The sequence below is a fragment of the Sporothrix schenckii genome (genome assembly GCF_000961545.1).
Source record: "Sporothrix schenckii 1099-18 chromosome Unknown Cont47, whole genome shotgun sequence".
Lineage (NCBI taxonomy): Eukaryota > Fungi > Ascomycota > Sordariomycetes > Ophiostomatales > Ophiostomataceae > Sporothrix > Sporothrix schenckii.
The window spans coordinates 5,031,156-5,058,294 of NW_015971148.1; the positions used below are offsets into that span (position 1 = coordinate 5,031,156).

Sequence of the window (27,139 nt, forward strand, 5' to 3'; positions counted from 1 at the left end):
TCAGTTCGTCTTACCTACCTTCCTTGTCAATGTATGTATGTATGTGCACGGGAAATGGAATTAGCCTCCGGTGGAAATGCCTGTTGCTTTCCCCAGCCTCTCTTTGCTACTCTTTTTATCGTGATTTAGGTCTGCGTATTTTGGAGATCAGTACTTGTTTTGGCTCTCCTTCCACACGGCTGTTTAGGAGAGGAGGATTCGATCACGCTGGGTCCTTTTGATATACCAATTGTATTGTCTTATACCTGGGTACAGCTTTCCTCGTTCTCTCACCTTACTAAAGTTGCTCACTGCACGTAAGAGGCAGTATGGTGTGTATTTACGAAACTGCTTTATATCTGAGTTATTGTTGCCACTGTAGATGATTCCCTACTCTGTCTATCGCATGGCCCTGCGTTCGTAGTCGAAAAAAACAAACACGCTGCAAGATAAATCCGTAAACGCCTGTGTCAATCTAGAGATTGACGCCGTTTTAAGGTATGAAAACACGAAGCCCCTTTCTCCAGCCACATTCGCATTCGCATTCGCAATCGTTCCCTTTGCCATGCTTAATACCGCACAGCACCCAGGTTGTCCTCCTTGAAAATCAACAGGGCCAACCGGTGCCGCACAAACAGGCCAAACAGGCCGACGCAGGCCTGCATGACCACCACCTCCAGGGCCAGCCGGTCCTCCCGCAGCGGGCCCCGCCACACCAGCCAGAGATTGAGGAGCGTCATGTTGGACGTCTCCTGGATCACGGCCGGGTCCGCGGGGTCGGTGGTCAGGCGCAGCAGGCGCAGGCGTGCCAGCAGGCGCAGGGCCCAGGCCACGGGGGCGCGGGGCTGGCGGTCGGGGCGCCAGACGGTGACGGAGGGCTCGAGCAGGCCCGTGCGGGCGTGGAAGCGCGGCATGCGGTGGCGGGGGCAGGGGACGAGGCCGAAGATTTGCGGCGCGGAGTAGGCAAAGTTGGCAATCTGGGGCAGCAGGAGGAGCACGAGGGTCTTGGAAAAGTGGCCGAGGATGCTGACAACGACAAAGACCATGCCGGCGAAGTAGCAGTAGGTGTCGCCGACAAAGACGCGGGCGGGGTACCAGTTGTGGGCGAGCAGGGCTAGCGACACGCCCAAAAAGGGCAGCAGAAAGTAGAGCGAGAACAGGTGGCTGTCGGTGGCCGGGTGGGGATAGGGCCCGGCGAGCAGGTAGAGGGCGTCGTTGAAGACGAGGAGGGCGGCGACGACGACGGACTGGGCGACCTCGATGCCGTTGATGCCGGCGAGGATGTTGATGCTGTTGGGCGAGAAGATGGCGACGGCGGCCATGTAGAGGTAGTACAGCGGGCCGAGGTGGACGAGCTCGCCGAGGTACGGCTGCAGGGGCGTGGGCACGACGACGGACGTGACGCCAAAGTCGACAAAGTAGACGACCAGCAGCGGGATGGCGGCAAAGCCGGGGATCAAAAACTTGTGGCGCCAGCGGATGTCAAACAGGTCGTCGCCGATGCCGAGCAGCGTGATGGACTGCAGCGAGATGATGGCGGACAGAAACGAGGCCAGCTTGGAGTGCGGGAAGCGGTGCAGCAGGCGGCCCTGCTCGACGTGGGCGGCGGGGACGTCGGGCAAGACGACGTCGCGGTTGCCGCCGCCGCTCGTGGCGGCCACGATGTCCTTGTAGAAGGGCATGGGGATGAAGACGATGATGGCCAGCAGGTACACGACGGCGCACACGGCGCCCATGCACTCGGGCAGCGTGCGGCGGTTCGCCTTGCTGAGGTCGGCGCCCTTGATGCCCGCGCGCACAAACGACGGACCCAGCCAGCGGATCATGGCGTAGCTCGCGGCGAAGGCGATACCGCTGAGGGCCAGCGACGCGGTCAAGGGCGCGCCGTCCTCGCGGCGCACGGTGTTTCCGAGGACGGTGGCACAGGCGACGGCCAGGGCGAGCAGGCTGTAGGTCTCGGTCGGGGAGAGGCTGCTGGGGATGCCGGCCGCCAAGGCGGCGTTCTCCTGCTTCAGCGTGGTCGGGGGTGGCGGGGGTGGCGTGTGGGCGTGGCCGTTGGGAGACGCGGCGCGCGTCGACGAGGCCGAGGACACCATTGCGAGGAGATGGAGGGAGAAACGGAGGGGGGAGGAGGAGAGCTTCGAGGAGAATGAAGCAAGGTCGAGGTCGAGGACGTGACGCAGGTGGCGCGGTCTTGGCGACGCCGTGTTCGAGATCTGCTGCCGGCCGCGGCAACGGCCACGACAAAGAGACGTACGAGATTCGAGGTGCAAGATGGTCGAGGCCAGGTTGTTGATGCCGAAAAGAAGACGCCGTTGTCGAGTGACGTCGAATTGAGGCGTTGTGGTTGTTGGAAGCAACGGTGCTGTCTCGATTAGGAAGCAGGAGCCAATGGACAGCTTGCAGCTTGATGTGCCTGCTTCCTTCTGTTCTTGCGTGTCGACAAAAAGTGGCAGGAACGGGCGCGAACGCGCCTGCCGTGGGCGCTGCACTGTGACGTGGCGTTAACGTTTAAGTGACAAAATGCCCCACAGCAGCTGGTACCTGCAATTTACGGTCATACTAGCCTGTATTTTTACTGTCTTAGGGCCTGGCCACGGGTACTGGGCGACCCGTTTCGCGCTACTGTTAGCACCCAAGGGCAAATGTTAGTGGCATCCGGTGCTGCGGCTGGCTTGCGTGATTGGCCAAGCATTCGATATACGATGTAGGAGTTGTGCAAAATCGACATCGAGAGAAGAAACAGAGAAGGATGCAGGCCGCTCCTGCCCAGCAATTTGCCATCCAGTCGCTCAGTTCTCTCCCAACGTTTTGACTTGGGCGGCATGCAAGTTTATCATGTCTGTCTTCTGTCTACATCTCCAGCCGTCAGTCTCAGTCTCCAATGGCAAAGTAGTTAAGATAAATCTGCCCTCGTCCACAGACCCAGCGACCTCTACTTCCGCCTACGAAACGGGCCTGCTTGGGCATGGTTGTTCTTTCCCGCGGCGCTTTATACCCCGTCGCGATTCGTTCCTTCCTTGTCGTCTCTAGATCCGTGCCGTCCATTCCGAAAGCTGCAACCACGAACCCCCCACATTGTGTGGCTACTCAATATGGGCTTGATAATATGCAAAGTAATAGGACACACGTCCTTATGAGACACCGCGTGGCAGACGACTCCCAAGATAAAGCAAGGTTCCTAACAGACGCAGGCTTGAAGCATATTCGCGGCCCGAGACACTTCTGCGGGACGTTGCATACCGGGGTTGGAATGATTCGGCGCTCGGCGTAGTTTAAAGCCGTCTTTACCCTTTTCGGTTCTTTTATTCCCTGCTTTATTCTGTACCTTTTCTTCTTTTTCTCTGCGCCATGCGGAGTTATGGGCCTATTCACATCCGGCGCACCAGTCAGTCGTCCATCTAGGCCAGTGCTTGTGTTTGACATGTAATTACTACATACAAAGTGCGGATATAAAATGGAGTTAGCGCCTTCCGTCCACCGCCTCTTATCCTTCCCCTTCGTTGCACCTTCCGTCTGCGGGCTTGCACGGGCCGCACCACACAAATTTTGGGGGAAGAGCGCAACGGCCATGCATGGGACAATGGCGTATTTCCTTGACTGGTTTTTATTTGTCTTTGTTGTACAACTAGCTATTCGTGTGTACGAAATTATCTCACTCCGATGCGCGCTGTACTGTGCCGTGTTCCGGCACCTATTTGCCGAGCACGTCAGCCATGTAAGACGCAACGCACGCAACGCACCAAAATGGCCGCGAGAAGGCAGGGGAGGAAGGAGCGAGGATAAAGAACAGAATTGGGAAGGAAAGAAAATAAAGCCGAGTTGGGAAGCTGCGATGGAAACCCATGGCCGAGTCACTCTTTCCCGTTTTGATTTCACAAGTCACGGCTTCTTGTCACCAACCCTTTCCTCTTCTGTTTTCTTGCTTCCCCCTTTTTCCTTCTCCCATAGATGACATGTATTTCTCAATTCTAAACATCCTCCCAAACGAGCCCACACCAACGAACAACGCTCTTCTGGTGGCATTTTTGTGTTTATTACACTGACGAGCGCAAGCCGACGCCGGGCTGAAAGCAACAGCAGGGCCCAGGTGTCAGCGCGGACACCAATGCCCGATGCATGCAGCGAAAAGCAAAAAAGTAAAGGATCGTCCCGAGTAAGCAAAAGCTGCCGAAGCGCACTCGAACCGCCGGAGCTTCACAGACCGCTTGGTTCAGGTCCAACACCCACACACGCCAGGGTGCCCCGGTCGAATGCTTGTGTGTGTGGCCCCCACTGCGAGTGCATCGAGACGATCTGACCGTTAAAGGCACCACCTCCCACTTCCCGTCTCTCTCCCTCTTCTCTCCCACCTCTCAAACGGAGCATCAATCAAGTTGCTTCGTACCTTGACAGCATGGCAGCCGACGAAGAAAAGGTGGCTCTGGGACCTGCCCCAGGCGCTTCAACACCGCCCGCAACAACGGCACCATCAACAGAACCGACCATCTCAACACAGACTAAGGAGACGAACAACGAGATCACAGACGACAACGAGGATACAACAGACGAGGACGACGACAACAACGGCGACGATGGCGACGACACCCGCAATGTGAGCCCGTACGAAGTTGTCGCGATCGAGCAGGTCGATGCCGCCGGCCTCTCAGCGGCCGAAAAGGGCGTCGCCGGCATCGTCGACAAGGACGAGGCACGGCTCGACGGGAACGAGGTCGTCCACCACCCAAGCGGCAGCCGTATCTCGGCCACCCTGTCACGCATAGCCAGCAACGCCAGCTCGGCGGTCCGCAGCAGAATGAGCAACGCCAACAGGGCCGCCGCGGCCGCTGCACGCCTCGCCGCGTCGCCGATCCCGCTCATGGACCTGGACAAGGGCATCGTCGGATGGGACGCGCCCGACGACCCCCACTACCCGCTCAACTTTGCGCCGCGCCGCAAGTGGCTCCTCATTGTCTTTTTGGCGTGCATGACCCTCATGACGCCCTTTGCGTCGTCCATCCTGGCGCCCGGCATTAAGTACATGGATGCCGACTTCAACAACGACGACTTGACGACTGGCTCACTGGCCGTGAGCATCTATCTCTTGTGCGTGGTTGTCCACTGGCCCACTCGACCCGTCCTTTCTTGCAGATGCCGGACGATAAGCTAACCATCTACCACTCGTACAGAGGCTATGCTGTAGGACCACTATGTAGGCCACTCCGATTGTATCCTATGTACCACTTCCGCACCACTAACCGCAAACAGTTCTTGCCGGCATGTCCGAGCTGTATGGCCGCCACGTCGTGCTCTCGGCCTCCAACATCTTCTTTTGTGCCTGGCAGATTGGCTGCGCGCTGGCACCGTCCTTGCAAAGTTTGATCGTGTTCCGGGTCCTGGCTGGCATTGGTGGCAGTGCGTGCATAAGTTTGGGCGGTGCCGTGATTGGTGATCTTGTAAGTCGGCCGGTGGCAGACGAGAAAGAAAAGAAAAGCAGAAAAAGCATGCAGATCTTGAGGACTGACTAGACATAGTTCCCGATCGAAGAGAGAGGCTTGGCCTTGTCCATCTGGACCGTCGGCCCGCTGTAAGCCCGCGCCATCCCCTTCTTGTTTGTTTATCCCCCATTGCAGCCTCTTACTGACGTTGGTCCCCGTTGCAGTATCGGCCCGTCCGTCGGTCCCATTGCCGGTGCTTGGATTGCCCAGACCATCGGCTGGCGCTGGGACTTTTGGATCGTCCTCATCCCCGGCGCCATCAACACCATCGTCATTGCCGTCTTCAGCTCCGAAACCAGCCACCACGTCCTCATCCGCCGCAAAGTCACGCGCCTCGCCAAGGAGCTGGGCCGCAACGACCTGCGCAGCTGCTACGACAACCCGGACAAGCCCCGGCCCACAACCCGCCGCGCCCTGCTCCTGGGCCTCATCCGCCCGCTCAAGATGCTCGCCATGTCGCCCGTGCTGCTCGTCATCTCGATCTACACGGCGTTCGCGTACGGCGTCCTCTACCTGCTCTTCAACACCATCCCCATGGTCTTCCAGGAGGGCTACCACTGGAGCATCGGCATCACCGGGCTCGTGTACATCCCCATGGGTCTTGGATACTGCGCTGGCCTCCTCCTCTTTGCCAACATCTCCGACAGCACCGTCATCCGCCTGACCAAGAAGAACGGCGGCGTCTACGAGCCGGAAATGCGCCTCGTTGACTGCATCTACTTTGCCTGCTGCCTGCCCATTACCTTTTTCTGGTACGGCTGGTCCGCCGACAAGCAAGTCCACGTATGTCACAGTCCCCCCGCCCCCCCTTTTTTTTATCTTTCCTTTTTGTTTGGCTACCGGTGTTGGGTTCTAACAGTGTAGTGGATCGTCCCCGTGCTCGGCCTGTTCCCGTACGGGTTTGCTGTTATTGGCGTCTGGCAGCCGTCCCAGGCCTATGTTATCGACGCCTACGGCCACTATGCCGCGAGCGCCACCGCCGCCTTTACCGTCTTCCGATCCGTCGTGGCCGCCTTCTTGCCGTTGGCGGGCCCGACCATGTACGCCACGCTGGGTGTGGGTTGGGGCAACAGCTTGTTGGGCTTTATTTGCATTGCGCTCATCCCCGTGCCGCTGCTGATCTACCGCTTTGGCGGTACGTTGCGGAAACGCTTCCCTCTGGATCTGTGAAAAGGGTAGGAAAGGCATACGCATTTGATTTACTCTGGTCTTATTCTTGGCTTTTTGAGTTTTCTTTTGGATCTTTTACACCTTACACCCGTGCATTGTTGGATTGTCTTGGGGATTTCATAGCGAGCGACTGTGCTTTTGCACAAGCAGGATAGACGGGGAGGAAAAGCAATTAATATTGGAAAAACAAGAATTTGGCTGCCGCTCGGTCTTTTTTGTACATGTTCTATCGTGTATGCACTCCCTTGCTCTTTAAACTTTTATATACAGCTTGCCAGCTTACCAGCTTACCAGCGTATCAGCTTACAGCTTACAGCTTACAGCTTGCTGTCCCGCTGGGCCGGCACCTGCAGCGGGTCGTACACCTTGCGCGCCAGCTTGTCGTCCGGCACGCCGTTGGGGTGGCTCGTCAGCGACCGCGTGTCCACCAGCTCCGGGCCCAGGTCGTCCACCGTCCGCGCGCCCACCAGCCGCATGTCCATCTCCAGCTCGTCCTTGAGCAGCGCCATGGCCCGGTCCACGCCCTCGAGGCCGTACGCCGACATGGCGTACAAAAAGGGGCGGCCGATGCCGACGCCCTTGGCGCCGAGGCACAGCGCCTTCAAAATGTCCGTCGCGCGCCGCAGGCCGCCGTCCACGTACACCTCGATGCGGCGGTCGAGCCCGCGCGCGCGCAGCACAGGCATGGTCTCGGCCAGCACCTCAAGCGCCGACCGCGCAAAGTCGAGCTGGCGGCCGCCGTGGTTGGAGAGCACGACGCCGTCGACGAGCCCCGTCTCGGCGGCGCGCACGACGTCCTCGACGCGCTGCACGCCCTTGAGGACAATGGGCAGGCGCGTGACCGAGCGGAACCACGGCAGGTCGTCCCAGCAGAGGCTCGGGTCGATGAAGGAGCTGATGGCGCGCGCGGCGCCCTGCGACGTGTCCGAGGCCATGCCCTCCTTCTTCTGCACGGAGCTGCCGCCGCCGCCCAGCGCCGCCGCCTTGGCGCGCATGTCCTTTTCGCGGCGGCCCAGCTGCGGCGCGTCGACCGTAATAAAGAGGGCGCGGCAGCCGCGGGCCTCGGCGTGCTGGATGATCTTGCGCGTAATCTCGCGGTCCTTGTTGACGTACAGCTGCAGCCACTGGTAGGGGTTGCCCGGTCCGGCGGCGGCGTCCATGATCTCGTCAAAAGAGCACGAGGCCAGCGTCGGGATCATCTGCACGACCTGGTGGCGCGCCGCAGCCTTGGTCAGCACCGTCTCGCCCTCGGGGTGGCCCAGCTTGCCGAGCGCCGTGGCCGTCACGTAAAAGGGCGCGGCCACGCGCGCGCCAAACATGCGCGTCGACAGGTCAACACGCTCGACGTCGACGAGGACGCGCGGGCGGAACCAGACGCGCTGGAAGGCCGCACGGTTCTCCCGCAGCGAAATCTCGTCGTCGGCGGCGCTCGAGTAGTAGGCCCAGGCGCCGCGCTTCATGACCCGGCGGGCGACGGCCTCAAAGTCGAGCAGGTTGTAGCAGCTGTCGACGGGCGGCATGAGGGCGCGGGCCTCCGCGACGGCCTTGTCCTCGGCGGCCTCGGCCTCCTCCTCGGGGGTGCGCTTACGGTTCTTGTCGGCCGCCGCGACGGCGTCCATGTCGGCCACGGGGCCCAGGTGCTTGGACTTGTCGAGGTACTTGTCCAGGGTGTCGGGCGGGTGGACGGGTTCAAAGGCGGACGTGGCGTCGCGGCCGGCATACTTGAGGATGATCTTTTGGCCGCCGGGGTGCTCGGGCAGGAACTCGGTGACGTCGTAGACGTTGCCGCGCACAATGACCCAGCATGAGTCGGCGCTGTTGTGCTTGCCGATTTCTGCTGCGGACAAGGCCATTTTGCAGTGTGTGCTGGGAAGAGGGGAGATCCGAGTTCCGGGTATTGCTCGGCGAGTCGACTTCGCTGAGATGGTTGACGTAGAAAAGCAGCGACAGCTAGAGACGAGGAGGTCGATTCAAGTCGAGAAGAAACAATGCTGGAAAGAAACGTGGAAAGCAGAATTGGAAACGAAAGTAAAATAAAAACGAAACAAAAATAAAAGAAAGTTTCAACCATGTGCAAGTCAATCCACAAAAAGCGCTGCATCCAATCGCTGTCTGTCGTCACTTTGTTCTCTCCTGCCTTGCGCTCGTCCGACGGTCATAAGCATTTCCTGGTTATTCCTCTCCTTCGTCGTCTTTCTCCTCTGCGGAGTGGCTCCAGTGGTCGGCTATTTTTGCGGGGAGGCGTGGTCTGACCCCAATAAAAAAGCTGGGTCCTGGGACTCTGGTGTAGCCATCGCCTGCAATTATGTCCTTGCTGGACCAGCCAGACCGCAGTCTTTGGACATCGAGATGGCACTAAACCAGAAATGGAAACATTGCCTAATACGGCCGCCAGAACATTGCGACCGCCACCTCCATCTGTATTGCGTAGATAGAGTCTGTGAAACTTCACGTGGTGATGAGAACTCGCGACGTTCCGAAGGAGTTGTGCCTAGCAGAGTCAAGGATGCTGGGCGCATTGCACTCCTGAACGAGTTCCGAGAACGCTGGAGTACCGAATACCAAAATAAGAATGTTGAACAATAAAAATAAAGGCACGTCATGAGAGATAGAAAGAACAAGTAAATGACGTCTGAAAGGAAAAAGCCGCTGAATGAACGGGGTATATAAACATATTGTGGCATGTGAGACCCAAAAAGATAAGAAAGAAGAAAGAAGAAGGAAGGGAAAATAATAAAAGAAATAATAAAAGAAGTCTATGTCAAACCAGAGACATGCAACGTACAATACGAAGCCGAGTCCATCGCATCTATACCAAAAGATCCAATGCATATCCCAAAAATATACGCTCCGAAAGGGCAAAATAAAACGCCGGCAACGCATCACCGGGTTGACGATGTCGACTGGCTCGCAATGCTGACCGGCCGCTTGGCCGAAGTGGCACTGCTGCTGCTGTTGTTGTGGGCATTGTGGCTGCGCAGCCGCGACAAGAAGCCGCCGCCCCGCTCTTGGCTGAGGATGCTCGCCGCATCACTGCCCTGCGGTGGGCCTTCGTTGAGCGAGTTGGGCTCAATGTGCGACTGCGGGAAGTAGCCCCATTTGCCGCGCGCGTTCGTGCCCGCCCAGCACCAGTGCTCTGGGTGCGACCAGATGATGTTGGTCACCGTCTCGTTGCGGTCCAGCTTGAGCCACTCCGAGTTCCGGTACGCGCTCGACGACGCCCACTTCCACCGCGCCGTCGCCCGCAGCGCGCTCGTGCCCTGCGTGCGGATCTCGCTGCGCGGCGGCGGGTCCAACCGGATGTGCTCCACCGGGAAAGGGCCGCGCACGTTGTCGAACCACCCCACGGCCCACTCGCCCTTGTACTTGGCCGGGAACTCGACGCCGACAATCTTGGACCCGACGGGGAACTGGATGGGCACGGCGCCGTCAAACGGCCGCCGCAGCGCGTTGTGGGCTTTGCGGAACGTCTCAGTGGCCACGGCGGTCGGCAGCTGCAGCAGTTCGCGGCGGATGCCGTCGAGTTCCGACGGCACGGGCGGTGTGGTAAAGTGCAGGTCATAGTCATTGCGGTATGGCTCGGGCCGCTCGGGGCCGTCAATGACCGTGACCCCCGACACCTCGGGCAGCGGCCGCGGGTGGCGCGCCAGGTGCGAAAACAGCTGGCCCTGCGTGAAGAAGACGGTGGCGTCGCTCTCTTCGAGCGTCCGGCCCTCTTGAAGACAAAAGATGCACGCATACAGCGGGTCGTCCACCTGCTTGGCCGGGAGATGGCATTTCGACAAAAACCGCAGACGGAAGCCGATGCCATGCATACGGTAGTTGGCATTTGCTGTACGCTGTTAGTTTGGGCCAACTGCGAACAAAAACAGAAAATATAAAACAGAAATCATCAGGGGCGAACGGGAGAAGGTACGTACGCAAATTCTGGCGGTCCTTGTCGACCTCAGACCACTGCAACTCGTAGAGACAGTGTGTGCATTTGGCGGCATACGCGCCTGCTCCGCTGTATGACTGTCTGAATGTTAGCAAATAAATTCGAGGAGAGAACAAAAGTCAACTTAGGCTTGGAGGTTCGTACCAGCTTCTTAATCTGCCGCACACCGGCGTGGCCGCGTTGCACCTCCCTGGCACCTTCACAGAAGCCCTTGAGAAGATGGTACGAGCTGCCAGGGCCAATTTTGCAGTCCGCCGTCCGGCGTTGTACGACACGCTCCTCGTTGGCACCGCCAGCAAGACCTTCGCTGTTCGAGCTGTCGACTGGGATCAAGCCCTGGTCAATGTCGACAACCGGATGAATTGGCTCCAGGCCCGGCTGCTCATCGAGTTGCGCTTGCGGCACGTTCAACGGTATTGGCGGTGGCCTCATCTCCGACTGCAGCGGCTGCTGTGGCTGTTGTGGCTGTTGCTGTTGGGATCCAGACGCGAAGGATGCCAAGAGCTGCGGTTGCGGGCTGGCTGGCGAGTTGGGGCTTGCAGCCACCGCGGTGGTCGGTCCCGCCACGGGGCTGATTGGGTCTAGAGACGAGTCGCGCAGCTGGTTGCTGAGTCCGTTGAGGTACGAGTCGAAGCTGAACACGGACCCGTTGGTCGAGCTGGCCGTCGAAGCCGTCGTGTTGCTGCTCTGGGACTGTCGGGGCGAGATATAGCCAGATGCCGCCGATGTCGGGCCGGTTAGAGACTGCCGCGCTTGCTGTTGCTGTTGCTGTTGCTGGGAAAAGACATAGTTTTGCCCTGCTGCCGACTGCTGTGACGGCAGCGACCACGTCGCAGACATGACCGGCACATTTACGGGCGGTGACGACAGCTGCTCTGGCCGCACTGGCATGGTACGGGGCGACGGGTCGGAGCCCTGCGCCACCTGCTGCTGCCAAGCGTCTACACCGTCGTCGAGACGCCGAGGATATTGCTGCGGTGAACTAGGCAGCGGGAAGGAAGATGTTGGAGGCGGTGGTGGTGGGACCACAAAGCTGGACGACTGTGGGGCTGTGGCTGCCTTTGGTGACGGTAGTGTGGGCGAGTCGGGCCGTGTCGAGATGCGCCGCCGCCGTTCCGGCACCTCTCCGTCCTCCGTCTGGTCATGGCCAGAACCCTCACCCACGCCACCATTGCTCTGCTCCTCGCCCTCTTGTCCTTCAGCAATGGTGTCCACCGAGGGCCGCTCGCCAATCTGCCAGGGGTTCACACCTGGAACGGGTGGTGGAGGCTCGGGAAGGGACGGTGGTGGTGGGGGAGACGGTGGAGCTGGCTCGGGGATGGTGGGCAACATGGTCGGGCTGGCGATTGAGTGTCTTGATAGCGCGGGAGACGCGCCCCCTTTTGGGTTTTGTGCTTGCTGCGGCTGCCCGTTGTTCCACCCCATGTCCGGCCCGCCCTGGGTGCCCATGACCGGTGGTGCGTCCTCGCGCTGTTGTGGCAGAGGCACTGCATCCGCGGGCACGTGCACAACCGTGTCATACCGTTGCATGCTGGGAACAACGACACCCGGTGCACCACTCCCCTCGCTCAGGTCCAAGGCGTCGTCCGGTCCGGGACTGCGTGCGCCGGAGTAACTGGTCGCGCTGTAGCCGCCGAGACTGTTGACACGCGAGACGCCGGCGTTGAAAAAGGGCGATGACTGGGGGACAAGCGGCGTCGAAGGTGTCGAGTTACCAGGTGCCACGACTGCTGCTGCCGCTGCCGGTGCCTCGAGCTTCATCCGCCGCAGAATCGGCGTGATACGTAGCGTCGTCTGCTGCGCCGTCTTGCCGAGCTCCTTGAACTTGTCTGCGTCGAAGCTGTCCGGTTCGGTATAATCATCAAAGACGTACACGAGGCTGTTGAGGGCGTCAATGTGCTCGGCAACGCCATCTGTGCGTATTAGTCTACTGCAAGTCGGACACAAAACGAAACACTATAACACCGCAACTGGAACACGGGGAAACTCACCATGATCTCTCAGGGCCGTGACAAAGTTCTCGCCATAGAGCGTCAGATTCCGCTTCGCAATAGGCTCGAGGGCCTTGCGGGCCCGCTCGCCTTCTTTGAGCAGCGCTTGTGCCGCCTTGGCCATGTCCTGATTGTCGACATCCTGGGCAGTGTCGAGGGCAGCCTGAGCCTTTTCGACAATTTCTGCGAAAGGGCCGAGCAGAAGAAAGTCGATCTCCTCGTCCATGGCTGCGGTGTGGGTAGGTGAAACGACAGGTGTCTTGAGGTGAGCGCAGTAGAGTGGAAAGGAAGAGGAAAGAAAAAAAAATAGAGGAGGGACGACGGCAGTAAATAGTGTCGATGGAAGAGGGAGGGGGGTTGAGAAGTGGCCAGGAGATAATATTGACAAACGGTCAACGTATTCACAAGTCAGGAATCGGCGATGCTCTCCTTGCTGGGTGCGTCTTGTGCGTCCCCTGCCGGCCGCGACTGCCTTTCAGTGTTGCAAGCGAGTCGCGCCCTGGGGGGAGGAAGCTGCGTTGGGGTTGCGCCGGTACCTGGGGTGCACCTTCTAGAAATGTTCTTTTGTCTTTATTCGTGGTCAGGGGAGATATCAGAGACAAGGGAAAGCGCTGACTGGGTAAGACGGGTTGGTGATCGGTTGCAGGAAGGAAAAGTTGCCTGGCCAAAAGAGGCAGGCGCGACAAGATATCGTTCCTCTTCAAGGAAAGAGGCTTGAAGGCAGTGTGCACGAGCGTCACGCTAGGCGGGCGGGAGATCAGCCCAACCAGACGACAGAGAAAAGGGGGGAGTCAAGAGCAGGCAAGAACGATTGTCTGCCACAGCTGAGGACAGAACAGGAAAGTGCAGAGAAGGGGGGAAAGTGCCAAAGCAGCAGGGGCTTCCGATCAGCAGAGGGGACGAAAACACAAGAGGAGGAAGGAGGAACGAAGAGGATAGGCAGAATGAGAAGGCAGGCGCAAGTAATGCAGGGCACCTTTATGAGTTGATTGAAGCCAATGCTGCGAGGCAGAAACGACAGACAGGAGTGGGCACAGAAGGTGCCAAGGGGAGTTGTTCCAGCAAACGGGAAGGTGCTTGCAGGACACTTGTAATAAGTAAGGAAAGAGGAAACGAGGGCGAACATGCACGAGGAACTACTCTGCGTTTCTTTCTGTCGTGTGTCCTGGCCCCTCTTCAGCTTTTTACTGAAATCAATATTGCAATATTGCGCTTCGCGCTTCACACATGCCCATGAACAAGACAAGAACAGGACACGCCGGGCCTCAAATGCCAGAACGCAATGGTAGCCTTGTCGGTGAGTTCGATCCGGACACCAGACAATGTCCAGTTGAGCCTCAAGGCAACAGGACGGAAACACGAGCTCTCCATGCATCGACAGAACAGGACTGGACAGCCAAGTTGCAGAGACGACGAAGGGGGGGCTGGCATGCGCCTCGTTCCGCACCTCGTTATGCCTGTCTTGAACCTCTCCCCTCCCCAGCTCTGCTCCGGCATGCTCCCTGTCTGACCCTGCCGAGCCGCACATGGAACCCCTCTACCATGCTTTTTATGGACCACACAAGATACTAAGTTTACTAACAGAGTTCTGATCAAAGCTAGGTGACAGGGCGATCCACTTTGCGCGGACGCTGTAGACTGTTATCAACATGGACGCATGAGCTCCCCTGCTCCCCTGTTCCCCTCTGCGTCGACGTCTTTGGGCCGAGAAGAAACACTCCACAAACCACTGCAACCGCACTGGAACAAAGAGATACCAGCCGGGTCAAGAACCTCCTGGAAAGGCAGAGCGCCGTCAGGCACAAGCACACCAAGTGAAGTGGCCCAAAGGCAAGAAGTAGAAGCTCTCAGAGGATTTCGCTATTACCCCTGGGACATGCAAGGACAATGGTAGATGCAAGGACAATGGTAGGGAGAGAAGGCCTAAGTCTTACCAGGGAAAGTCAAAAGGGCAAGGCGCACCCCGGCCAGTGTGTTTCGTGTCAAAAGAAAAGGAGAGATTGCAAGCCTGCAAACCAGAAGATGGCAGATGGCATGCGTCGCAAGACGGCATGGCTGACTTCAATTAGCGGTCCCAAAGCAGGCCTCCAAAGGCCAGAGAAAGACAGGCAGAAGCGAATGAGCGAAAGGCAACGCGCACATTTTGCAGTTGCATGTTTGTTCGAGGCTGTGCTATAGGGGCTTACAGGGAGCCGACAACAGACAACAGATGCTCCAACACATTTCCACCATGTCCAACAGGAACCTCTTGGCGCTGTTATCGAAAAGCTAGTCGTCGACAGACACAACTGGCGGGAAAATGACAAACGCGACAGGAAAAATCAATAAAGCTGCTGCTCAGCCTCCCGGCCTGGTGTCGATAATGCAAAAGCATAATGCTCAGCTTGTCTTGGCTTTGGGAGCTTGTCGAAAATTGGCTTACAGGGCGAGAGCACGCCCGCCAGCAGCTGGTCCCCATTGGCCCAGCATCAAGCACAGGACTGGGGTCGACAGTCGACAAGTGTCCATTTTGGCTTTGACAGCCCCAGAAAACCTGCCTAGGGAGGACTGTCGCAACTTGGCGCCCGTCCTCGCCCAGTCTTGTTTCTCCCTTTCGGTTTCCCTTGGCTCCCCGCTATAATTTATGGTGAAAGGCTCTTCCCAAGGCTGAAACGACCCATGCACCTTTTGCGTTGTCCAAACACCACACGATCCCGGACGCCATTGGTACGGGAAGGGAAGGGAAGAACGGTTCCCTTCGGTGGCGGCATTTAGGTACCATGACGTCGTTCCACCGACACGAGGTCGTTGGACTGGACAAGCAGCGGCACGAGGGCAATAGGCACTTACTATACGGTAGTCCCTGATTGACTGTGTTGTGCTCAAGCCACTGAGTGACTCAACAGGCCTCGTCTACAGAGGACAGGACAAGGACGAAGTCTCGAGACATGTGCAAGTCCGCTTGGCCAATGCTCGCTCCCAGCCAGCCAATTCGATCATGACGAAGGAAGCTAGAGGGAGCTATCAAGACATGAGCACACGAGCAGGTGGCCTCTGTAACGAGAGACCATGGATGCTGTACCCCTGTCTGTCTGTCAGAACCGACGCCGCATCGAGATACCGATCGCTTACATCCGGACTGCCGTTCCTCCCATCGTCCTGCTCATGCGGGTTCTTGTCAAAACCAACCACTCGGCTACGATCCCTGAGACCACATGGCGAAGAAGGAACGAAGACGACACATCACCACGAAATGGAAGCACGTGTGGTATTTGAAGAGATGCCGTTTTTGGTAACAGAGCCCCTGATTACCGGCAGTGGTACCAATGACATGCCTGCAAGTGCATTTACCCCATTTTGAGCTCCTTTCCAGTCCGTTGAACATCATTCCTCCGTTCCCACTCGTTCCCAAAAAGCAATGAAAAGCTATCCCAAACCCAAAGAAACCCTTGTAGCCTAGAAAAAGAAACCTAGCCCGGCTTCCCGCCGCCTACGTCATTTTCAATTCATCCAAAATACAGCTCCTTACAACGCCCCAACTCACCCGCTCACCCGCACATGCCCAGGCGCGGGTGCCTTTCTGTCTCACCGACGACAACGATACGGCAAGCAAGCTAGGCGCGACGTTCACCAGCACCCTGACAAACGGCATCAGGACTTTCTACAGTTCCTTGACCGGTGCGGGAACCGTCGTCGTGTTGCCATTGTGGATGGTATTGTTGCTGGACGTGTCGGTGAACTCGGCAATGAGGGAGCGACCAACCTGGACAGACTCGGAGGGACCGCGCTGGCGCAGCCAGAATCTATTTCGACACCGTTAGCCCTCTTCGACGCAAACCCAGAAACAGCCAACCACGACCTCGTCTTTGATCACGACCATCGAGGGGGGGAGGAGGGGAGGGAGAGAAGCAAAATGACTCACATGTCTTCCGGCTTGTCCAGGCCCTTGACCGCCAGCTCGCGCGCCTCGGCCTCGACCGCCGCACGCGTAATCTTCTCGGCGTCTGTCACACCGACGCCGCCCGTTACGCCAGGGCTCAGCGCCTTCTCGGCCTCGTCCTCGTCCAGCGACTCCGCCAGCGCCCGCTTGCGCAGCGCGAACCGCTCGGCACGTTCCTTTTGCAGGCCGGGGCTGTCGAGCTTCGCGACGACATAGTGCACGACGGCGCGGACCGTGTGGTAGACCTGCTCGGCAAAGATGATGCTCAGCAGCAGGGCCCAGGCTTTGATGTCCCAGGGCGAGTGGTCCGGGCCAAAGGTGTTGCTGCGGAACAAATACACAATGGCGGCGCTCGTGATGCTGCCGAGCCACGACAGGAAGCCGAGCGAGGTGAGCCAGGGGCCGATGGAGTCGCCGCGCCAGGGGATGGGCCGCTGGCTGCTGACAGCAATCTTCATGGCGTCGGAGCGGGCCTCCACCCAGTTGTTGACGAGGAACGAGCAGGCGGTGAGCGGCCAGACGACGGAGAAGAGCGACAGGTAGCCAAACTGGACAACCATCTCGCGGTAGTCAATGGAGACGTCGTAGACGGCCAGGGTGGCCTCGTCGCGCACGCGCTCGAGGAAGGCGGCCTCCTCGGGCGCGTCCTTGGCCGTGACGTCGCTCTGGCCGCGGTACGCAATCTCCTCGGCGGCTTTGAAGACCTTGCGCTTGACGTAGGGCACAACGGCCTCGATCAAGAAGTTGACAATCTGGGCGGTCACCGTCAACGAAATCACCTGCTGCGTGAGGCGGTGCGTGTTGACCTGGAAGTTGGCCTTTTGGATGGCGGTGTGGTCGGTGGCCGCAGACCCCTTGTGCGCGCCGGCGAGGCGGTGCGTGACGGCCTGGAAGACGTTGAGGTAGGGCACGAGGACCTTGCCAAAGGGCACGTAGACAAAGGCGGTCAGGAGTACGGGCAGATAGGAGGTGATGAAGTTGATGACAAAGATCTTTTGCACAAAGGCGGCCTGGTGGTCGTCCTGGGTCTCGTAGTTTTCAATGTTGGTCAGCTGCTCGGCAAAGTTGGTCAGGATGCCGGTGAGCAGCGGCAGCAGGACGGTCAGCAGGACGGTGGGCAAGAAGGTCAGGTACTGCTTGAAGGGCCCGTTGTAGAGCTCGGTCATGAAGATCTCGATGGAAAAGCACAGGATGATGAGGCTGCCCAGGACGGCCACGCAGGCGAGCGCAAAGGGCACCTGCAGCAGCTGGTACGACAAACGGCGGAAGGGCGAGTAGATCTTGACGGTCTCGCCGGTGACGGGGTCCTTGGCCTCGCGCTCGAAGCGGAACTGCGGGCGGGGCAGCTGGATCTGCGAGACGCCGTGGACGCCCCACTGCACGGCGAGGTCGACCTCGCGCTTCTTCCAGTACTCGAAGAAGACGACGGACCACAGGCCGTTGACGGTGGCGTAGACCCACGAGAACTGGCCGATGGCGAGCCAGGCAAAGAAGCCGAAGACGGCCGGGAACAGCAGGAAGCTAAAGTAGCTCTGCATGAAGCCAAAGTAAAAGGCGACGCGCTCGCCAAACTTGTCGCGGATGGCGTCGAGGTCGGCGGCGTCCAGCATGTACTTGGTGCTCCACTTGCGCAGCCAGGCGCGGTTGAAGGCGTGGTCGTGCAGCGGGAAGATGGACGCGACAAACTTGTTCTGCGCGGCCACATTGGACTGGCGCGCGCCGGGCCCGCCCTTGGCCGGCGACGCAGACGCGCCGAGCGTGCCCTTGGGCGTGATGCCGGCGCCGCCCTCGGCGCGGGGCTTGCTGATGACCAGGTAGGCGAGGCGCAGGCGCTCGGCTTCGGAGACGGGCTCATCGGCAAAGTACGAGTTGTAGTCGACCTCGACGCCGCCCTGGTTCTTGCGGCTGGGCGGGGCGGTAGTGCGGATGCCGTAGAGGTAGTCCTGGAGGCGGCTGCGGTAGATCTGGGCGCGCAGCAGCTTCTCGGAGGCGATCTTGCAGAAGATGAGCAGGGACGCGCGGTCGCCGCCGGGGCGGACCTCGGTGGCAAAGCCGGCGCTGGCGAGGGCCTGGATGACCTGGATGAAGGCAGCCTCGGCCTCGTCGCGCTCCTTGGGCGGGATCAAGAAGTGGATCACATAGTCGACGCTGCGGGCGGGAAAAAAAGGGAAAAAAAAGTTAGATGCGGAGAGGAAGAGTCTCGGGGGCGCTGTGGACATACTGGAAGTTGTTGTTCAGTTCTGGCTTGTCGGCGGCACCCGGGCCGTAGATGTCGGAGATGGTGGCCATAGTGAGCGGGTAGCTCGCCAAGAGCGTCGGCGGGGCAGGCTGGAAGCACGAGGGACACAGCCAATTCTGGCAAAAGCAACTGTGAGTCTCTCGAGAGAAGAAGCGTCACGAGAGGAGGAGATGAAGCCGAGGAAACAGAGGGGTCGGCTCGAGGAGGGACAAAGGAAGCTGCAGGAAGGGCGGCAGCCGAGAGAGTTTTAGGTGCAAGGCGAGAGTCGAGAAAGGATCATAGGAATGCTTGCTACAGGACGAGAGGTGCTGCCAACCTCGATGCCGCGTCGCAATGAGGAAGAGTGAAGAAAGGAAAAGAGGAAAAGAGGAAAAGAGAGGAAGCAGAAAAGGCTCGATCCAAGAGCCGTCCAACTGTGCAGGAAGGAGCTCAGAAGTGTGTGGGCCTTGGCACAAAAGGCAGGACGTCACCAGCGAGACTTACAGCTCCTGCCATGTTGCTGGTCACTACGTACGTAAGGCAGGAGCAGCCCCGCATGTCGGCCAATCAGCCAAGCCAATGCGCGCCAGCTGGACGGCGGAAGCTGCTAAAACTCGATGCACGGCTCCACTCCCGATCCTTTCATACGATGTAGCGACAAAGATTGGGATAAGGGGCAGAAGTTGGACGGCGGCGCTAGGAAGACGGTGGGACAGATTCAGCTGACATGGCAGAGTGGAATAAGTACAGTGTAGGACGACTTGAGAAAGAACAAAAATGCGTCATAGCAATCGAGCTCAGAGCCACAGGTGGCAGTTGCCTTGTATTGGCCCGTGCGCTGGTAGCGGGTAAAAGCTTGGCGTTTGGAAGGACACAACAGCACGATCCGGGAAGGCACCATGGCCATTGGCAGGAGGGGTTCGTTCTTGCCTTGGAGCTTGCGACATTCGTTGCAAGCTTGTGTCGCACGGAAAGTGCGTTTACACGAGGGCCAGAATAAGAAGCAGCGACTCACCGACTCGCTCCCACGGCTTCGTCCCACTTTATTCTAGTCCCGGTAAGCTCTCTGGCTCTGAACCAAAATACCCCACTATCACCAACGTCGTCGGCTTAAGAGCAAAGCCAACAGCTACGACACTCACCCGCCATTGACATCGAGTTGCCGTTGGCACCCCGCCGCCTCAAACCACCCATCTGTTGAGTTGACACAGCCATCGAACACAGAACACATGAGCTCGTCGCTGCTCGTGCGCCTCGGGTTGCGGCAGAGCGGCCCCTGGGAGCCGCCCACGCTGCTCGACCGCCTGCTCGCCTCGCCCATCCGCGCGGCCGCGCACTACCTCTACGCCTGGATCGTCGGCGTGCGCGGCTGGGCCACGCGGCGGCACTTTCTGGACGCGGCCGAGGCCCGGGCCACGCCGACCATCCGCGTCGTGTGCATCTCGGACACGCACGACCAGATTGTCCCGGACATTCCGGACGGCGACCTGCTGATCCACGCGGGCGACCTGACGGACCACGGCCGGCCGGCCGACCTCCAGGCGCAGCTGGACTGGCTGGCGTCGCTGCCGCACCCGCACAAGGTGGTGGTGTGCGGCAACCACGACAGCTGGTTTGACCCGGCCGCGCGGGTGGCCAAGGGCATGGCGGCCGACGCGCCGGGGCCCCGGTTTGCCGACAACATGCACTACCTGCAGCACGAGGCGCGCACGCTCCAGTTTGCCAACGGGCGGTCCCTCAAGGTGTACGGCGCGGCCGACATCCCGCGGTGTGGGCCGGACTCATTCAGCTACCAGTACGACCGCAGCACGCCGCCCTGGCAGGGGCTGATTCCGTCCGACGTCGACATTCTCATCACCCATCCGCCTCCGGTAGGTCATGGTCCTCGTGTGCTGTTGTGCTAGTTGTAAGGTTTAGTTTTTTTTTCGCTGACGTTGCAAGCGCCACCATCTCGACCTGGGCCTCGGCTGTGCCGGCCTGCTGGCCGAAGTCTGGCGCGTGCGTCCGCCGCTGCACGTCTTTGGACACGTGCACTGGGGCGCAGGCCGCCAGCTCGTGTTCTGGGACGAGACGCAGCGGGCGTACGAGGTGCTGACCGAGGACGGCCGCGAGTTCGGGCAGCCGTTCCGGGAGGAAAGTCTGGGCAGCCGCCTGGGCTACCTCGGCCGGCTCGTGGCGGCGGCCACGATGGCGACGGTGCTGCTGCCCGTATGGCTGTTTGCGCCCGACATCCTGGCGGCCGAGGGCCGGGGCGCGAGCTCGATCCTCGTGAACGCGGGCCAAATGTACGGCAACTCGGGCCGCCTGGGCAACAGCGTGCAGGTTGTCGACATGTAAGTGCGCAGGGTCGGCGGGTAGGCATGTAAATTGCTTCTTTATAGTACAGCATGGACGACTAGGGACAGGACAAAAGAAAGAAGACAACAGCCAAAAAAAAAAAAAAAAATGATACCCACTATGAGAGAAAAACGCCTGCCAATGCTTTGTATATGTACACGTCCACGACTTGATGTATGTGCTTAAACAAAAAAAAATTCCTCCCACCTCCCCTACACCATCAACCGCCGCAGGCCCTCGGTGCCGCCCAGGACACGGCGGCCCGTCACCGCACACCGCCCCTCGCCGCTCTCCCACCGGTCCGCCTTGTCGGCCATGAACGCCTCTTGCTTGTCGTGCTGGCCCGCCACCCACTTGTGGATGCAGATGTAGCAGTAGACGACGCCCGTCTGGCACACCGTCGGCGTCGTCATGGCGTCACAGCAGATGGGGCAGAGGGCCGAGTCGGCGGGCGCAGGGACCGTGTAGATGGGGCGCAGCGACGGCTTGGCAATCGGCGCGCGGCGTGCGAGGTCTTGTTCGGTGGGCACAGCGTCGGGGCCCGCCTCGTCGTGGGCAGCTGCCGTCGCTGCCGTCGCTGCCGTCGTCGGGGGGGTCGCCGTCTCGTCGGCGCGCCGCGTCGGCTCCTTCTTCAGAATGCCCTTGCGGCCGATGCTGCCCGTGTTGGAGGCACCACTGCTGCTGCTGCTGCTGGTCGCGCTGGTCCCCGCAGACACAGACTGGGCACCACCTCCACCGGCGGGCAGGCCGGCCGACACGGGCGGCGGCAGGTCCAGGCTGGCGGCCGCCTTGAGCGACAGCTGCTTGGCAAAGTCCGACGCGTGCCACCACTCCAAGAACTTGAGCGCGAAAATGCTCGCGGGCAGCACCATGGACAGGCCGCCCAGCAGGCGGCTCCCGACGGACCGCGGCGTCGACGACGTCGACTGCCGTTCGGCCAGGTCGTCGATGGCCCGGTAGTCGGCGCCCGTCATGCGCCGCACGCGCGTGCCGACGAGCCACAGCAGTGGGCTGGCGTAGCGCGAGCCGTCAAAGAGGTAGGCGAGGTGGAACGCCAGCACGGCAAAGCCGTAGGCGGCGTGCACGCTCGGGTAGACGTGGCGCAGGAACCAGCGGGCGGCGTGCTGCAGGCGGTCGCGCAGGGTCGGGCGGGCGGGCAGGCGCTGGTAGGCGGCGCCCAGGCGGGCGCGGGGCGCGTCGCGCTCGTAGGCGTCGTCGAGCTTGCGCTTGAGGTAGGGGACGCCGACCACGACGCCCAGGTTGCGCCAGAGGTCGCCGCTGCGGCGCAGCTGCAAAAACGTGCGCACGACGGCGGGCGTGCCGGCGGCGGCGCGCGGCACCTCGCTGCTGGCGGCGCGCAGGCCGCCCTCCAGCACCCGCTCGCGCTTGAGGCCGTAAAAGTGTTCGGTGAACGTGCCGCCCATCGTCTGGAGATAGTAGTGCTCGACGACGAGCATGGCGAGCGCGTAGAGCTCGTCAAACGAGTTGAGCGCGCGCAGCAGGTAGCGCGGGTAGCGCTGCGTCGCAATGGTCAGCAGATACCGCAGGGTCGGCGGCAGCAGGCCGTGCAGCTGCTGTTCGGAGAGCAGCTCAAACAGCGACGGCTTCTGCTCGTCGACCATGGCGGCGTTGGCGTCCATGGCGGCGGCGCGGGTGTCGTGTGTGTTGGGACGTCAGTCGTCGGAGAGCCGGAGATAGGGTGCCGTCAAGGATGGCGTATGTGGCGAGTCTCGCGTCGGGTGTCGTGTCGTATCTGTTGGAGTGAAAAGTGTCGATGCAAATGAGTCGTTTGGTGTCAGATGTGAAGTTCAGCGAAATGGCAGGTGCGTTCACACGAATGGATCCGCTAGGTAGGCGCGACCGAACAATGCGGGAGCGTAATTGCCGAGGCACGAATGCTGCCAAAAGCTGGGGTGGCATTTAGCGCTGCCTGCACTAGCACCTGCCATTCAGGCAAGTCAGCACTGTTGAATCTGTCGGGGTCGCTGACTCCCTGTATCCACTGTAATGTCGTATGAATCGTGCTGTAAATTGGACCCCTACAGGGGACAACCTGACTTGGAAATACTCCGGGCGGGCGTCGGAGTGAGATAGCGGAGTTCCGTAACACCCCGAAATTCCAACTCCATCTTCTGGGGAGGACGTTGCGCCTCAGCGAGTCGACGAAACAAGCTGGCCGCGCCGACCTCTTCTTCACCGTGTTTACTTCTTTCATTCTTGGATTACGTTCTTTCGTCTTGTCCCTCTTCAAGGCCAACTTGCCTCTATACCGCAGCCATGGCCGGCTCCAAGATGACCAACGCCGAGCGCATCACGAAGCTGCTGGAGATGATTTCCGGGCTCGAGAGTGTAGGCATCAAGGTGGGTGCACGTTCTCCTTTTCGAGCAAACCAATGTGGCAAGACACGTTCAAACACGTCGACTGACACAGCGAGGACTTCATGTCGTCCTTCCTCCCGCACTTGACGCTCGTGTCGGCCGACGACTTTGAGACGGCCGCCAGCCACCACCACCCGCCGCGGATCGTGTTCGGCTACTCCGTGCAGCCGGAGCACTGCAACCGCATGTACAACATGCACGGCGGCGCCACGGCGGCGCTGTTTGATTTCTGCACCAGCCTGGCCTTGGCGCTGGCGCCGTCGTCGCCCAAGGAAGCGTCGTCGCCCCAGGCGGATGCCGCGCTTGCCGGGGACAACAACGACGACGACAACGACGAAGAGGAGCTGATCAAGTCGTGGCGCCGTCTCGGCGTCAGCCGGACCCTCAACGTGACGTACGTGCGGCCGGCCCCTATGGGCCTGGCCGTGCTGGTCGAGTGCGAGCAGGTGCATGCGGGCCAGCGGCTGTCGACGCTGCGGGGCGTGCTGCGGCGGGCCCAGGACGGGGCGGTGCTGGCGACGTGTGAGCACGGCAAGGTGAATATGGATCCGGACAATGTGCCGACGCCAAGCAAGATCTAAACGGGAGCGAGGAGCGAAAGACGCGGAGTGGACGTTCTGGACGTTCTGGGCGTTCTGGACCCTGTGCGCTGTATGGGTATCTATATACAAAAAGGCCGGCCATCCAATGCCACTATTTACGACTCCATCGTATGTCTCCCATCTCACATGATCAAACCAAAAAGTGCTGCGCCCACGTTATACGGCAAACGGATGCTCCTCCTCCTCCTCCTCCTCCTCGCTGTCCCACATGGCAAGATTGCCGCCCAGCTCGTCGACAATCTGGAATTGGGCCTCCACGTAGGCGCCCAGGGGCAGCTCCAGGTAGGTGTAGAGGTGCCGAGGTTCCTGGAAGGCCGGGAGGAAGCTGACGGGCTGCTGGTCGTCTTCGCTGGCGCCGTCAAACACACCGTCGTCGTCGTCGTCGTCGTCGTCGTTGTTGTTGTCGTGATCGTGGTTGTCGTTGTTGGCGGCTGCGGCCGTCATGCTCCGCGTCGTGGGGCCGGACGTCCCCGCCGCAGCGCCCTGGCCCGCCGGACGCGACCAGGTGGCCGAATTCAAAGCATTGGTGCTGTGCAGCAGGTACATAAACGACGGCACCGTCCCGCCAAACGGAAAGCCGTTGAAGCCCGGCGGACTGGCCGGCAGCGGCTCCACCTTCTTGGCATGCACCTTCCAAAACGCCGTCGGCCCGCAGGGGCCCCGCCGGTCGAAGCCGGCGTCGAACCAGTTGCCGAGCACGCCGCGCCCCGAGCGCCGGCCGCCGACCTGGATGCCCTCGCTGCGCCAGCGGGGGTGCCCGTCAAAGGTGGAGAACGTGGTCCAGCGGACGTGGCCCTCCTTGGTGGTGCGGACGGTGCCGTAAAGGCCCGAGTTGGCATTGTCGTCCCAGGGGCTGTCGACGCTGTGCGACATGCCGTGGAAGTGGACGACGGGAAAGTCCGGGTGGGTGTTGTCGTACATGCCGTCGTCGGCCGCGGGGCTGCTGGCCCGCTGCCCTGCGCTGTCCGCTTCTTCGTCCGGTTGCGGCCGCCCATCGCGCCATTCGATTCGGGTCACGTGGATCTCCATGACAATCAAGCGCAGCTCCTCCTCGGACAGAAACGGCGGCCGCGGCACGTCGTCCGGCACCGGCACGTTGTTGGGCTGGTCGTCTTCGTCGGGGAAATTGAACCGGAAAAAGTCCGAGTAGTCCAGAAAGCTCACCAAGCGCATCCACGTGCCCGTCACGCCGTACGGGTCCTCCGCATCCAGCGGCACCGTGTCGTCCGGCAGCGCGTCCATGTGTGCGTTGGCCACCAGCGGCCGGTAGCTGCCCGGCGAGCTGCCCTGGAACGTGCTGTTCCAGTACGCCGCCACGACCCCATACCGCAGAAAGCCCTTTCTCAGAATGTTGGCGCGCAGCACAATCATGATGGCCTCGACCTTCTCCCAGTCCACCCGCCCGGACCCGTCCGCCATAAAGGGCCCCCAGAGGCTGGCCCGCGTGTACTCGCGCATGTCGTACACTTTGCTGACGGCAAACGGGTACGCATCGGCCGCCCGGTCGGACGCCACCACGTACTTGAGCAGCACGGCACCCAGCAAGCAGTGCAGCTCGGCGCTCGTCTGGTGGTGGGCCTGCGGCGTGGCCGGAAAGGTGAGTGCTGCGACTGGACGTGACGTCGATGCCGACGGCAGCCCTGCCGCGGCGGCCGTGTTGCGGATCCGGTCGTAGAGAAACGACCGGCAAAAGAATGCCTCGTAGTTGCAGCGGCCTTTGATGAGGCGGGCGAGCCGGCGGGCGTTGCGGTGGGTCCGCGTGCTGAGGTCGAAGCCGCCCTTGGTGGTCTCGCAGGCGACGCCCAGGTACTGCTTGACCAGGCGGGCGACGAGGTCGAGCTCGGTCTCCTTGGAGGTGCTCTTGCTGTGGCAGATGCTGCGCAGTCGCCGGAAGTCAACCAGCTCGCGTTCCCAATTGATATCCGATCTCGCGGGTTTGTCCTGTGGAGCCGATGCGATGTTAGTCAACTTCCGAAGCAGGGAACAAGCAACGCTCGCGGAAGACGCACAAAGTAATTGCAGTAGACGAGGCGGTGCAGCTGGCTGTTGCCCTGGACGTAGCTCTGCATGGATTTGCTGGCCAGGCTGACGGACAGCAGGTCGAGGGGCGATACATAGCTGAGAATGGCGGTGCCCACCTCTAGGGGCAGGTCGGAGAGGAGTATCATCGTGCCGGTGGTGTCGGAGTTGTCGGAGGTGTCGGTGGTGAAAAAAAAGGCGTAGGGGAATAGAGTATCGTGGGTTTGTAATACAGCGCCGGCCGATAACGGTGGCCTATGCGGCGGGCAATGAGGCCAGCGGCGGAGCTGTGACTATATGCAAAGCCGTGTGTAGCGTAGCAGTCTGCGTCGTGTCGCGTTGTGCCACGGGTTGGAGCTTTCGGTGTTCGTTGTACAGAGAAGGAAATATTGACAGAAAGAAAAAACGATGCCCTAAGATTTGTGCCTGCATTTGCGATGACCGGATTGGCCGGGGCATGAGCGTCTTCGGACAGTTTTAGATATGGGGCAGGAGCGATTACGACGTAATACTGGGTTCGATTGCAAAGGGAAGGCGTGAGCCGTTGAAAGGCGGGGCAGAGAAACGTGCAACAGGGGGGGGCGGAAAAGGGAAGTGACGTTCTTCAGGATCCCGGCGGAGCATCCAAACGTGTTTATAAAAAAGGAAAGAAGTGAACGACAAAATAGAAGGGGAGGAAATCGTAGGAAGGCGCGACCGGGGTTCACAAGCACCACTGATTAGCCTTTTTGACGTAGCGCCACAGATATGTGTGGGGAAGGCACGATGGTTCGGAAACGTGAAGCACCACAGTATTGGGAAAGTGCGAGCACAGCGGCGGATGACGACAGAATAAGCGGCTCAGGCAAGCATACCCACGCGACCAGTAGATTCGGAGAGGGCGGTGGCCGTGAGGAGAACACGAATAACTGCGATACTGCGCGGAGACAGCTCGTAGGCACAGCTCTAACGCCGGACTGGGCACTAAGAGCGGCAGCGGACAGACGAGGGAAAGGATTTAAATGGAGTTAACATCTGGAGAAAGAGAAAGCGACTGCTTCTCACACGAGAAAAAAGAGGCACAACTGGGAGACTTGGCTAGGAGCTATTCTTGAAAGCAGCGACCAGTCCT

The 27,139-nt window shown here is 60.1% G+C and overlaps 10 protein-coding genes across 10 annotated transcripts; 5 read left to right on the forward strand and 5 right to left on the reverse strand.

The window, feature by feature from the left end:
* Window positions 1-548: 548 nt before the first annotated feature.
* Window positions 549-2,075, reverse strand: SPSK_04245 (UDP-N-acetylglucosamine--dolichyl-phosphate N-acetylglucosaminephosphotransferase; the record flags this gene model as incomplete). Its single annotated transcript, XM_016731056.1, has 1 exon — window positions 549-2,075. The coding sequence occupies one exon, from the start codon at window positions 2,073-2,075 to the stop codon at window positions 549-551; it is 1,527 nt and encodes a 508-aa protein (XP_016586114.1).
* A 2,300-nt stretch (window positions 2,076-4,375) lies between these two features.
* On the forward strand, window positions 4,376-6,626 carry SPSK_04037 (MFS multidrug transporter; the record flags this gene model as incomplete). Its single annotated transcript, XM_016730850.1, has 6 exons — window positions 4,376-5,064; window positions 5,148-5,170; window positions 5,227-5,414; window positions 5,493-5,545; window positions 5,621-6,239; window positions 6,321-6,626. The coding sequence occupies 6 exons, from the start codon at window positions 4,376-4,378 to the stop codon at window positions 6,624-6,626; spliced, it is 1,878 nt and encodes a 625-aa protein (XP_016586115.1).
* Window positions 6,627-6,943: 317 nt separating this feature from the next.
* SPSK_04243 (L-lactate dehydrogenase (cytochrome)) lies at window positions 6,944-8,479 on the reverse strand (the record flags this gene model as incomplete). Its single annotated transcript, XM_016731054.1, has 1 exon — window positions 6,944-8,479. The coding sequence occupies one exon, from the start codon at window positions 8,477-8,479 to the stop codon at window positions 6,944-6,946; it is 1,536 nt and encodes a 511-aa protein (XP_016586116.1).
* Window positions 8,480-9,508: 1,029 nt separating this feature from the next.
* Window positions 9,509-12,780, reverse strand: SPSK_03930 (uncharacterized protein; the record flags this gene model as incomplete). Its single annotated transcript, XM_016730745.1, has 4 exons — window positions 9,509-10,458; window positions 10,547-10,640; window positions 10,708-12,476; window positions 12,555-12,780. 4 exons carry the CDS (start codon window positions 12,778-12,780, stop codon window positions 9,509-9,511), a joined length of 3,039 nt encoding a protein of 1,012 aa, XP_016586117.1.
* Window positions 12,781-13,781: 1,001 nt separating this feature from the next.
* Window positions 13,782-14,126, forward strand: SPSK_04685 (uncharacterized protein; the record flags this gene model as incomplete). The annotated part of the gene is made up of 1 exon (XM_016731485.1): window positions 13,782-14,126. One exon carries the CDS (start codon window positions 13,782-13,784, stop codon window positions 14,124-14,126), a length of 345 nt encoding a protein of 114 aa, XP_016586118.1.
* Window positions 14,127-16,194: 2,068 nt separating this feature from the next.
* Window positions 16,195-18,762, reverse strand: SPSK_03999 (uncharacterized protein; the record flags this gene model as incomplete). Its single annotated transcript, XM_016730814.1, has 3 exons — window positions 16,195-16,336; window positions 16,456-18,621; window positions 18,695-18,762. The coding sequence occupies 3 exons, from the start codon at window positions 18,760-18,762 to the stop codon at window positions 16,195-16,197; spliced, it is 2,376 nt and encodes a 791-aa protein (XP_016586119.1).
* Window positions 18,763-19,920: 1,158 nt separating this feature from the next.
* Window positions 19,921-22,793, forward strand: SPSK_03959 (uncharacterized protein; the record flags this gene model as incomplete). The annotated part of the gene is made up of 4 exons (XM_016730774.1): window positions 19,921-20,562; window positions 20,633-21,013; window positions 21,262-22,688; window positions 22,727-22,793. 4 exons carry the CDS (start codon window positions 19,921-19,923, stop codon window positions 22,791-22,793), a joined length of 2,517 nt encoding a protein of 838 aa, XP_016586120.1.
* Window positions 22,794-23,305: 512 nt separating this feature from the next.
* On the forward strand, window positions 23,306-23,988 carry SPSK_04551 (thioesterase family protein; the record flags this gene model as incomplete). Its single annotated transcript, XM_016731354.1, has 2 exons — window positions 23,306-23,389; window positions 23,464-23,988. 2 exons carry the CDS (start codon window positions 23,306-23,308, stop codon window positions 23,986-23,988), a joined length of 609 nt encoding a protein of 202 aa, XP_016586121.1.
* Window positions 23,989-24,165: 177 nt separating this feature from the next.
* SPSK_04082 (f-box domain protein, cyclin-like protein) lies at window positions 24,166-26,177 on the reverse strand (the record flags this gene model as incomplete). The annotated part of the gene is made up of 2 exons (XM_016730893.1): window positions 24,166-25,950; window positions 26,019-26,177. 2 exons carry the CDS (start codon window positions 26,175-26,177, stop codon window positions 24,166-24,168), a joined length of 1,944 nt encoding a protein of 647 aa, XP_016586122.1.
* Window positions 26,178-26,793: 616 nt separating this feature from the next.
* SPSK_04744 (uncharacterized protein) lies at window positions 26,794-27,039 on the forward strand (the record flags this gene model as incomplete). The annotated part of the gene is made up of 1 exon (XM_016731539.1): window positions 26,794-27,039. The coding sequence occupies one exon, from the start codon at window positions 26,794-26,796 to the stop codon at window positions 27,037-27,039; it is 246 nt and encodes an 81-aa protein (XP_016586123.1).
* Window positions 27,040-27,139: the final 100 nt, after the last annotated feature.